The sequence below is a fragment of the Annulohypoxylon truncatum genome (genome assembly GCF_022578515.1).
Source record: "Annulohypoxylon truncatum strain CBS 140777 unplaced genomic scaffold F4807scaffold_54, whole genome shotgun sequence".
Classification (NCBI taxonomy): Eukaryota; Fungi; Ascomycota; class Sordariomycetes; order Xylariales; family Hypoxylaceae; genus Annulohypoxylon; species Annulohypoxylon truncatum.
This window is the reverse complement of record NW_025953840.1, coordinates 92,684-103,873: the sequence shown is the minus strand read 5'-3', so window position 1 is coordinate 103,873 and position 11,190 is coordinate 92,684. Positions and strand designations below refer to the sequence as shown.

Below are 11,190 nucleotides of genomic sequence, written 5' to 3'. Positions count from 1 at the left end.
GTTCGCACCTACCTATGTAGCAACTAGATGGATCATGCCGACCAATGGGAGCGAACTGATTTGTTAAAATTCCCACACCTGCCCCTTTAGCTGGAAATCGCCGGGTATAGCCGGTCTCCGCTATTCCATTGAAAGTAGGTACATAACCCCTTTAAGAGAGGTAACAAACTGATAACCCCTTTTAATCCTCGCGAATTTCCAATATTTCTATATTGAAACGGATGATCCAAAATCGAACTCTTATACTCACCTATTCGTCAACTAAATCCATTAAATTTAGGTAGGACCTAATTATCATTTCACAGCTTTTGCTACTTTCTCCTTTAGTTTTAAGACTAACGCTGAATATATCAGATACCGAATGAGTGATAATGAAGGTACAAAAAACCATCAATCCAAAATAACGGATTGGAAATCTGTTGATTTGATCTCAGTACATCCCTTAAGGTCGTAGCTTGACATAAAAGGGAAAAAGATTTCTGGATAACAAGGAGTGACCATGGCTGCTTTAAACGGGTGTGTAATGAGTGAATATGTCCGAATATAGCCTATGATTCGACTTTGGTTCCAATGAACCATTCTGGACTTTCCAAAGCTTCAGAGTAACTTTATATCCCTTCCCTCTGCACTTAGGTAAACGACAACTACTCTCTGTCTCCCGATTGGTTCTTTGCACTGGTAGAGTCGGAAGAGTTGCAGGCTACAGAGGCAATGTTGTGATAGGGTCCATCAGTCGGATCCTCTTGAACCCAACGCTGTAGCATGACGTTCATATGGCAATCGTTGGAATCGTTGTTTTGCTGTCCATACGTCGTCTGTCCCTTGAGCTTGTCGATAGATTTCTTCTTTCCGTATGGAGGCCGGGGCACCGCAATATGGCGAGAATAACTGGTCGCCACATGCTTCAAGATGAAGCAGTTCTCTGTCAGGAGATATAAATGATATATTGTCCGAAGAAATCCGTACCTGTTTATTATCACTACGCTCTGTCTCTTGAGCGAAGGACCTCTGAGGGGCATTTGCCGATGACATCGTGTGATAGTTGCGGTTGCAATACACTCGCTAGCTAGGTACTAGTTGATCAAGATGATTCGGACGCGTCAATCTAATGGATGAGCTCTATTTAAGTCAACAGTATCTAAAGCGAGCATCTCCGAGTCCATGGTGTTTGCAAATATATATACTATTTTATTATCTAGACATACATATAGAACCTTCGCTTCTTCAGGTTCATATTCAGTACCTACCTAGGTACCTTGGGAAGGAAGTGTTTTAGACTTTTGCGAACTTTTGCGAGTCTATTATTCACTACCTATTCTATTCACTAGCTGATGCTATAGAAGGGTTAGATATTATGTAATCCGGCACCCAACATAGGTTCTCAAAAGATCCTTCTTTACCTAGAGAAGGAAGAATAAGCTGATAATTCGGTACAGCCATTCATTGGCCCATGAAAATTGGCACGTGTTCCTACAATTCTCCAAACTTTTGAAAACTTTCGGAGCGATCCCTGAATATTTATCGAGGCTACCAATCGTAAGCCGTCACGAACAGGTCGCCTTTGGCCAATTGTCTTCCGAGTAAAGCTTACACGGCATAGGATTCGGTGGGTGATGGAGGGTAGGGCAGTGGCTTGTTAATACCTAATCCAATGAAATAGTATTCTTCTCACCTAGTCCTCAACCCTCCATACCTTTGCTTTATCAAGCTCTAGTTATAAGTCCTATGTACCTACATGTATTTATGGTAAGATGTCTACCTACCTATGTAAAGACAAATGTCTTTAAGATAGCTGTCGTCGTTGATTCGAATATACTATACTACTCTCGTGGAATGCGAGACCTTGACAATCATTTGTAGAGCTTAGAAGTGAATAGGTATGTAGATTAAGTAAGTAGCCCCGGGTTTATACGGTCGAGTGAAAGATGTATGATAGACGTTCTGATGCGCACACGTCACCCGCAGGAAACATCTTATTGGTCTTATTGGCTGAGACGTACATATCCAGCCACACATACAATGTGACATGATATCCGAAATTACAAAGGTTCGCAAAAGATTCTGTGGGGCTATTTGCGTCTCCATGCAGGCAGGAATAGTTGATGCAAGTCCTCAGAGTGAGAGCCTTGCTACCATATATGTACTGGGACTTCCTCCCAGAGCCTACCTGTCGTTCCTCAGATTTCACGCAACTTCATAACATACATTTTTCTTACTCATGAATATGGAGCCAATTGACTGGGCTAGTTTTAATTTCGATACACCAGATAATATAACTCTAACTTGGGAGTCCCAGGACCCTATCAATGGCACCAACACGATCGCCTTTGACGCAAGAGAGCAGTCGGATACCGAAATGCAAACCGCGCCGGCAACGAATATTGTTAATCCCATATCGATTGACGAACCCGCATCTACCATTCTTCCTCGTCAGTCAGGGGTTGAGCCTGACAAACCTAAGCGAATCAGCCGAGCGGAATGGGAGATGCATCGAAACGTGATCGAAGCGCAACATCCTATTAAAACGCTAACCGAGCTCCGGGAATATATGGTCACAGAGCATGGCTTCGTTGCGAGGTAAGAAATGAGGATGTACCATGGTTCTATACTATTTATATACCTAGGTGTGGATGTTAACTTAGAATTCGTAGCACCCAGCAGTGGAAAAAGAAGCTATTGGAATGGCGCTTGAGCAAAAACTTGAGACCCCGTGTAACTAAATTCATCCGAAAACGAACATACGGTCGTCGAGTCCGTGAAAAGAAAGCGACTCAATACAGACTTAGAGGCCAGCCAATCCCGATGGATAAAGTCAAGCGCCACTTGCAAGAATTGCCAGACAACCCTTCGTCCCCGACTGGAAGTTAGTCTGCCTGAGCTAATGAAACCCTATCTATTCTTACCATTTACTGATTTCACTGCAGGTACCCCTACGGGAATTTCATACGATACTTACAGGTCACCAATTCACGTGCCGACGAGACCGGACCCCCCATTGAACCTATCTCCAGCTCAGCAGCAAGAGATCTATCAAAGGTCGACAACTCCTGTGTCTAGTCCAGGTACTTCAGAACTGGGCCCAATCATTCCGGCATTCTGGAAAGGACATGATATAGATCATTACTTGGCTGTCGCCCAGACGGCGATCTCTCACGAAAAAGGCGGTGGTTATGTGAAAGCCAAACCTGCGTTCATCGAGGCTTTGGAAGGTCTTGGGATCCTCCTTAGTCCTGTTCATGCTCGAACTATCTCTGCGCTGGAGAATTTCACGAATGCGGCAAGACGCAATGGCGACATGCCTGCTGCACTCGACAAGCTTCATAGTTCTCATCTCGCCCATGGGAATCTGCTTGGTCCTAGAGATAAAAGAACGTGGCGAAGCCTCGCTCGACTCGGCCTAGCATATCAAGATGCAGGCAACGTCAATCAAGCCTATCATATGCTCCTCAACGCGCGACAAGGATTATTGGACAATATGTCAGAGTCGAACCAAGAAGATCTATTTCTTTCCACGATGGACGTCTCTAGATCCATCGCCGAAGTCCTGCGGCAGCAACGGGATTACGATGAAGCACAAAAAGAATTTTCGAGTTTAATCTCTCAAGCAGAAAGCTTAGGTGAAGGTTATCAGGGGTACCTGAGATTATTCAAATACAAGCTTGCGCAGGCGTATCTGGACCATGTGCAGTACCAACTGAATACTAATGGCGCTATCATATTTTCTGATATTTCATTTCAACGGTCAGAGCATCTTCTTCAGGAACTTATACAACGGGACGATGCCTCTGAGAAAGCCAACTGGTATTCTATTGGTTTGGAGAAACTCGTTTGGCTCTATCAGAGTTCTGGACAGAAAACAAAATTTCAAGAGCTTCTACCTCTTGTACAAAAGGCATTAGCGGATACTCTACACTTGGACATCTTCTCTTTAAAGTGTACATTCATGCTTCAAAGACAAGTATCAATTACGCTCACAGTGTTTGGTAAATATGACGAAGCTGAAGCATGGTTCATGCGCTTACAGAGTGAGATTGAAAGCTCACCTCTTGGATCTCGGTCTACTTATGCACTGGTTGTTTATCTAGACCATTGCCGTTGTTATTTTAAGCAAGGGAAGCGGGAGATTGCTACGGAGATTCTTAAGGAGATGCAAGTCGTTGCAGGAGAGATACTGCCTCAGGATCACGAATTCCATAGCTTGTTGGAAGTCGCTATCAAAGATGGTATATTCGAGGAGCCCTGTCCAGTATGTCTTAGATCGTTAGAAAGCCACATGGATGGACTATCTTGTAGTATAATGTAGGAAGGCACCTAACACCTGAGGTAACTAGGATATCACCCCACTTGACACTAATGCGCGCGGTACCGAAGTGAGTTCTAGAACACCCCGAGCACCCTGAACACCCTGAACACCCCCACAGATGCCACAGGACCCACCATTGCCTATTTCTTATGTGGAACAGCGCTCTCCACTTACACTTACTCATTTCTCATCCATCCCCATTACAAACGCCAATTGATTGATAGCTCAGATAATTGATGAAAATGCCCTTCTCAAGGACTAGGACGGGCTGCTTTACCTGTAGGGAAGACGGATACAAGTGCGACGAGCAGAAACCATTCTGCGGAAGATGTACTCGACTGGGCAAGACGTGCAAAGGCTACGGAGTACGGCTCAAATGGCAAACTCCCCAAAGCACTCCAAAGTCAAAGGCTTCTAAAAGTAAGCGACAGCAGAGAACTCGTTCCAATGATAAGACCGTGACGGCACCTCTCACGCCCATTACACCTTCTACGCCTTCTACGCCTTCCAGTGAGTCTCGGAGTTCATTTATAAGCCTCGATCCATCTTGCATTGTCCCGAACGATGTGAGCCCGATCAATCGATATCTCCTTAATCATTGGTCGTCGACCTTATCTACGATGGTATCCATGGTCTCGGCCCCCAGGAATCCCTTTCTTATTCACCTCACCCCAATGATCTCACATTCCACAGCCCTCCGCTCTGTCTTATGCTCTATCGCTGCCAGCCACTTGGCTATATTAAGGCATGAGGATTCGCTCCAAACATTGGCCACTCGCTATCGGCTAGTTGGCGTTTCGTCGCTACGGCAGACGATTCAGACCGATAACCCGGAACTATCACTCGCTACTATCCTAATGCTACAGGTATCCGATCGACTCTTCACCATGGATTCGGGAGTCGACCACTTATCCGGAGCAAAGGCAATTATCAACCAAGGCGGCATCGTTATGCGTAATAGTTCTAGCGCTTCATTTCTCCTTAGCTTATGCTCCTATCATGATATTCTAGCCTCCGTCTCCCGGGGTACAAGTCCTGTTTTTGAATTCGACGGAAGGTTTCCCATGGAAGGAATGGAGTCCATGAACGAACTCACTTCCGTATTGCAACTTGTGGGCCAGATCAGTAGGATGCGCGATCAAGAGCACGATGACATCGACGCACGGGGTCGCGAGATCGAGGAAATCCTGAGTGCTCTTGATGAATCTGGTGACGCCTTAGGCGACGTTGGCCATACCGTACAGGCATATAAACATGCCGCATTCATATATCTGTACCGAGTTTGGCACAATCAAGGTGCACCTCATCCTCGTGCGTTGAGGCATGCCAAGAGCTGCCTCGACCATCTCAACCTCGTTCCAGTCACCTCGCCTCTCGTGTCGGCTCAGGTTTGGCCGCTCTGGACTGCCGGCTGCGAGTCCATCGACAAAAACCAGCGCCAATTCGTGCGCGACAGGGTCGAAGCGATGTATGAAGCCCGCCATCTCCCTTCGTTGCGACGGATCGAACAAGACATTGAAGAGGTCTGGAAGATTAAGGACGAGCAGCGAAACTTGATCGGAGTTGACAACGTGGATTGCATCAAAGTGATACTACGCAACCGACAAAGGGAAGCCGACCTTACTTAATGACCACGCTTCACGATTCTAACGGTGGGGAGCCTCGCATGCAGTTTTCTTGGGCCTTGTTTACTTGGTAGAGAATGATAAGATCTTCGAACCTACTACCAGTACTCATTCCGTAACTACTGTCGGATCGCCAATGTCTAGATGTAAGGAGAATCCTTAATTTGCTATACCGCCCAGGGATATCTACCAGATGATAACATTTTGGCCTTATCTCATTAACATCTGCTGGGGAAATGTCGCTGAGATTGACAGTATCCGTCAAGCACATTTGACCACAGACTATAGCAGTTTATACTGCGATAAATTACCTACTCTACGATCCAAAACATATCGAGGGCGGCGTAAATGTAAGTGCGCCTATAAATTCATACATACTACATACCATCCTAACCGTCGTAGGCTTACCTTTTCTTCGAGATACCTGTAATGAGATGTTCTACTTGATAAGATAGGCCTCATTTCAATCCTCGGCAACTTTTCGGGATTTTACCGCGTCCAAGAAGTTGACGAAGCCCGAGATATGTACCTGGCACTCAAGTGGCCTGGTGCATTTGTCCCCAGCCCGCCAGCTCCTGGGTCACGCCATAGGACCTGGTCGGTCCAGGGGATGGCATCGTGCTAAGGCGATCATTTTCACGTCGGCCTGCCGCAGATCTTAAATGCAATTCTAGTACCATCTGGTATAGTCATAGATCATGCTTTTACGGCATTGGCTTAGCTCCTGGCTACTCGGAAGCTACGGTAGTCGAAGTCTAGCGTTCAACCGAAAATAAAACACATAGAACGTTCCAAGTACTCCGAGTCTTCAATGCGCGTTTTGTCCAAGTAAGTTTGGCCAACTAAGACGGGATAACCCCAGCCAATTGATACGGAAAATGCACTCTGCATTGACCCGGCGCGGAACTGACAGTGGGATTCCATCTGCCTGGATACCTACCTGGGTACCTACTAAGTACCTAGGCGGGTAATATATCTGAAATTTACTATTTTCTTTGCATTTTAACCACCATAAGCACGGATGTAAAAGCACGGAGAAATCCTCGAAAACATTTCATCTTGCTTCTTGGAGCTGCCGGCTACACCGGATCATTGACTGCAGAACAGGTGATTACTGGTAGATCGAAGTCCGAACCAGAGGCCTTTGTCGGGAGACCCAAGGATCTAGAACCTGAGCGCCTACAATCAGGTGAAGAGCTGTTTACTATCCTATTTGACGATGCTTGTCGCATTAGGCTAGCCAACTGGGTGTCGATTGATGACCGTGGACAGCTCGACTCAGCCATTAAAACGGCAAGGTGTGCATCATTGTAGTCCTATGCTGGCGGGCTGGAGGAATGGTTGTGTAGACTTGTCGAAAATGGCACGGATTACATTGATGTGTAAAGCAGCCTGCATACGAATGCATCGAATCCCAGACCAGCCAAGCGTTTTCGTCAGGATAGGGGACATACCACTGCTGCATACATTTGTTAGCCAATATCACTACCTAGGCGGCTGTGAACTCTAGAGTAGTCGTGGGTATCCATCACCCCTATACTACTTACCGACGCTTTTATGCCGTCTGATCTACGCGAATAATAGCTTATCCATCTCTATAAGTCGTTCACTAGACCCCAGAACTTTCTCACACGGGCCACCATAAGGGAACTAGGGGGAAAAATGTCACGAAAGACGAATGAGGCGATCCTGTCTGTCATGAAGCTAAGGGGGAACATCGCACCTTTTATGCTTCTGTATTTTAGTGCATGCTCATTAGGTAATATCCACGAATTAGACTCTCCCTAAGCGGTGGTACTGCTGATTCGCGGACGGCGGAGAGCACCTATGACCCTCGAGCCATCGAGCAAGCGAAGCAGTCGTGGGTATTGCCAAGCATCTAGGGGGTATTTGCCTCTTCAAGATCCTTGTTAGGTTTGCATCAGGGTCCTGTGCTTGGTTGGCTATACGTATCATTATTTAGTGCTGCTGAGAATCGAGCCTTGGTGTGTAGGACGCGGGGTTTACTCAGGGGAACCAACTAGTAATACGGGACAGAGTTACAGTATCACGAGTACAATAAGGCACCATCTACAGCGGCCGGGCTGTTCAGCACGTGAGTCACCACATTTCTTAATTCTATCGCGGAGTTCAAGGTTTTGAGGCGAATTGCAAAGTTGTTCCCCGCTACCCCTGGCGACGGACCCGTCGTATAAAAGGAGTGGCACTCGCGAGTGAAGTTTGAAGTCGCGATTATCGCGGAGTCGGACGATGGCAACAAAGTGCGTATGCAGGTTCCTCATACCCCTCAGACTGATATTTCGCCACCGCTCTTTTCTTAGCTTAGGGGGTTGCATCATTGCTCTATTCAAGGAACCTAGAAGGTCAAGTCGTCGGCGGTTCGTCTTACCCCGGCTTTTCTAAGTGGTGGCCTTCTACATGAATCCAAGCTGCGGGTTGGTCTGAGGATGCATAGGTAGGTACAGATAGACTTCTACATACGTCCTTATCTAACAGCCTGCTAGCCCAATACCTAAATTTTATTCGCAGGTTGACAATATGAGAAACTAGGTACTCGTCTCTGAACGGCTACCAAATTGTTCTAGTCTACCACAGATTTCTGGCTCAGTTTCCCCTCGACCTCTGCGATGGCAGCCACCAGTTCGTCTGGCACACTGAGAAAAGGGCTGTGCCCAGACTTTACCGTTACCGTGGTAGATTCGGGCCCTAACTGCCTTGCCATTTCTTGTTGGACCTGCATAGGCAACGCCTTGTCCTCGCCGCAGAAGATATAGGCGCAAGGAATGCCTTCGGACCATGGCTCATAGCTTGAGACGCCCTCAAATAATACTGCGGATGTGGGCGAGACCTCTTTAACCCACTTTGACCGACTTTCCTCGTCGAGGTCGTGATATACGGCGTCCATTAATTTCTCCTCGCGGAGGAAGACCTGGTCGCCCTGTAGATAAATTAGTGGTCAGCCACGGAACATCATCAGCAGAGGCCTATCAAATCATTATCAGGTACATACTTGGATGTCCATCCACGGCTGAGGCGGTCCGGCGTCATATTGGGAGAGCGCCTTGCCCTTGGGGACCATGAATGCCGACAGGTAAATGACGCCACTGACGTTATCGAAGCCGGCTACGGCACTGCTACCAGAGACCCCGCCCGAAGAGTGACACAAGACGATGACCTTCCTACCAGCGTCCCTGAACTTAGCCAGCACGGACTGTATGGCGGCGACGTCGTCTGGAAACCCCGGAAGAGGCGTTGTAGTGCCCCCTATCGAGGGTAATTTGACATGCTCAGCAGAGTAGCCTGCCGCGTGCAGTTTCTCCAGAAATAGATCATACGCGCTGGCGTTCTGCCACGACCCTTGGGCGATGACGATGGCTGGCTTCTGAGACATGGCTGGAATCTTGTAGAGTTGGATAAACGTGTCTCGAGTATTGCTTAGTAGCTGGTTCAATTTCAGATTCGAATAGTGATTCTTATATTATGATATCAAGAATAAATATATATATATATATATATATACCTGCTATCCGGTAGGTAAGGGGCTAAGTTGTGATGCCTCGTAAGCAGTACGTATACAATCATTAGAATGATATTATTAATACCTATCAATCCTAGCAGACCTTGTGACTGGAAACAAGTATCACCAATACCTCTCGGGCTTATCCCCACCGAGCTTTAGTCGAGGGGGGGGATCTCATAGGTGCTCTTATACTCAAGTCAACTGTAGCCTTAGAACTCAGTCTGCATCCATACCTAGGTAGGTATATGATACCACATCATACCAGGTAGGTTACCTAGGTACCCAGGTAGAAACTTTCGGGGTAATCCTCTCACCGAGGACAGATTCCGCCGAGGCAAACTGCACCATGGTCAAGTTGAGTGAGTGAGTGAGTGAGTGAGTGAGTGAGTGAGGGGATCAAATCGAAGCGCAAAACGCCGTCAAAGCAGCGAGGGCGAGGGCGAGGGCCGCCGACCCGCGAACCGGCGATCCCGACGACGACGGGGATTCGCTCCCTTGCTCAACCGTCTTGGCGCGGACGCACGACAGCTGGACCGTCGGCTCGGAGCCGGAGGGGGCTTTCGCGCGCGTGTTCCAGCCCCACAGCGTCAGGACCGGCCACGCCTGTCGGGTGGCGTTGGTCCACGCCGTCTCGTCTGCCGCGGCGTGGCTCGCCGACGCCGTGACGTAGATCTCCGTCCCGTTCGCGGAGGTAAGCGGGAACTCTGCATGTACATACATAATAAGTATGTCTTCTTCTAATTCAGTTCAATAGGGGGTGGGAGAGGGAGTTAGGGTACACTCACGCTGGACTTCGAAGTTAGCCGTGTTGACGGAGCTGCCGCAGCTCGACGGCGTCGACGGCGGGGTCCCGTAGCAGTCCGTATTGCCGGGAAATTTGTCGGCGTAGGCCTGCTGCAGATCGGCAATGCATTGAGAGGAGAGGTAGCCGCAGGTGCCGTTGTCCGCCGTCGACGCCTCCTCCTGCGGGCCGTTGGGGATCACGGCCACGCATATCTTCCACGTGGTGTCGTCGACCGCGGATTGGTTCGTGAAGGCGGTCTGGATGCTCTCGGGCCCCTTGAGGAAGATGCTCGTGCCGGTGAAGGTCTGCCCCGTCGCGTTGCTGGAATCGATGGTTTCGGAGTCCGGCAAGTCGCTGCTAACGTTCACCGAGAGAGTCCATCCGTCGACTTTCTGGCTCGGCCACTTTTGCGAGATGTCGAATCCGGTGACCGCGTAGGAACCGGTCGCGTTGGGCGTAGCAAGGTTCCGCTCCCAGGTCGTCCTATCGAATTGCACGGCGCTGCCGGTTACCAACGTACCACCTCCGGGCCATCCAACGAGGGCCGTGACCCCGGCGAAAAGGTCAGATACGAAAAACGCGGTCGCGGCTCTAGATGACTTGCGCATGATCCCTGAAAATATTCCCCTCCGTTTGGGAATGTTTAAGAGAAAGTTCTTCCGGGGGGCTTTAGGTTTTGCGGAGACGGAGACGGAAATGGTGACCTATTTGTACTATAGACGGACGAAAGTTTGGAGAATCCCTTATTTCGAATTGCATAAGTGCAGGTGGATAATACGAGATCATAGTCACGACGTAGCACGATGACGCATCCCAGATCCCCAAAATATGCATCTTCGTCCAGCCTTCGGGTCGTGCCTGTGATTAATATCCTTGCTGTTATGATCAACCTCATGACCGGCGTCTCCAAGTCGTTGGTTGGTGGAGGATCTCGGGAACTTATGCGGGGGTTGCGATG

The 11,190-nt window shown here is 48.4% G+C and overlaps 3 protein-coding genes across 3 annotated transcripts; 1 reads left to right on the top strand and 2 right to left on the bottom strand.

The window, feature by feature from the left end:
- The first annotated feature begins 4,493 nt into the window (after window positions 1-4,493).
- F4807DRAFT_327317 (fungal-specific transcription factor domain-containing protein) lies at window positions 4,494-6,387 on the top strand. Its single transcript, XM_047995216.1, has 3 exons — window positions 4,494-6,074; window positions 6,176-6,278; window positions 6,331-6,387. The coding sequence occupies exon 1, from the start codon at window positions 4,540-4,542 to the stop codon at window positions 5,929-5,931; it is 1,392 nt and encodes a 463-aa protein (XP_047849114.1). The 5' UTR covers window positions 4,494-4,539; the 3' UTR covers window positions 5,932-6,074; window positions 6,176-6,278; window positions 6,331-6,387.
- Window positions 6,388-8,388: 2,001 nt separating this feature from the next.
- Window positions 8,389-9,581, bottom strand: F4807DRAFT_327291 (alpha/beta-hydrolase). Its single transcript, XM_047995215.1, has 3 exons — window positions 9,531-9,581; window positions 8,939-9,470; window positions 8,389-8,866 (listed from the first exon to the last, which is right to left on the bottom strand). The coding sequence occupies exons 2-3, from the start codon at window positions 9,317-9,319 to the stop codon at window positions 8,510-8,512; spliced, it is 738 nt and encodes a 245-aa protein (XP_047849113.1). The 5' UTR covers window positions 9,320-9,470; window positions 9,531-9,581; the 3' UTR covers window positions 8,389-8,509.
- A 223-nt stretch (window positions 9,582-9,804) lies between these two features.
- Window positions 9,805-11,173, bottom strand: F4807DRAFT_446563 (uncharacterized protein). The gene is made up of 2 exons (XM_047999824.1): window positions 10,234-11,173; window positions 9,805-10,152 (listed from the first exon to the last, which is right to left on the bottom strand). The coding sequence occupies exons 1-2, from the start codon at window positions 10,838-10,840 to the stop codon at window positions 9,845-9,847; spliced, it is 915 nt and encodes a 304-aa protein (XP_047849112.1). The 5' UTR covers window positions 10,841-11,173; the 3' UTR covers window positions 9,805-9,844.
- Window positions 11,174-11,190: the final 17 nt, after the last annotated feature.

Coding starts and splice junctions, on each gene's coding strand:
- F4807DRAFT_327317 (XM_047995216.1), top strand. CDS start 4,540: ATGAAAATGCCCTTCTCAAGGACTAGGACGGGCTGCTTTACCTGTAGG.
- F4807DRAFT_327291 (XM_047995215.1), bottom strand. CDS start 9,319: ATGTCTCAGAAGCCAGCCATCGTCATCGCCCAAGGGTCGTGGCAGAAC. Junction 8,867..8,938: donor AGCCGTGGATGGACATCCAA/GTATGTACCTGA, acceptor ATTTATCTACAG/GGCGACCAGGTCTTCCTCCG.
- F4807DRAFT_446563 (XM_047999824.1), bottom strand. CDS start 10,840: ATGCGCAAGTCATCTAGAGCCGCGACCGCGTTTTTCGTATCTGACCTT. Junction 10,153..10,233: donor GGCTAACTTCGAAGTCCAGC/GTGAGTGTACCC, acceptor ATGTACATGCAG/AGTTCCCGCTTACCTCCGCG.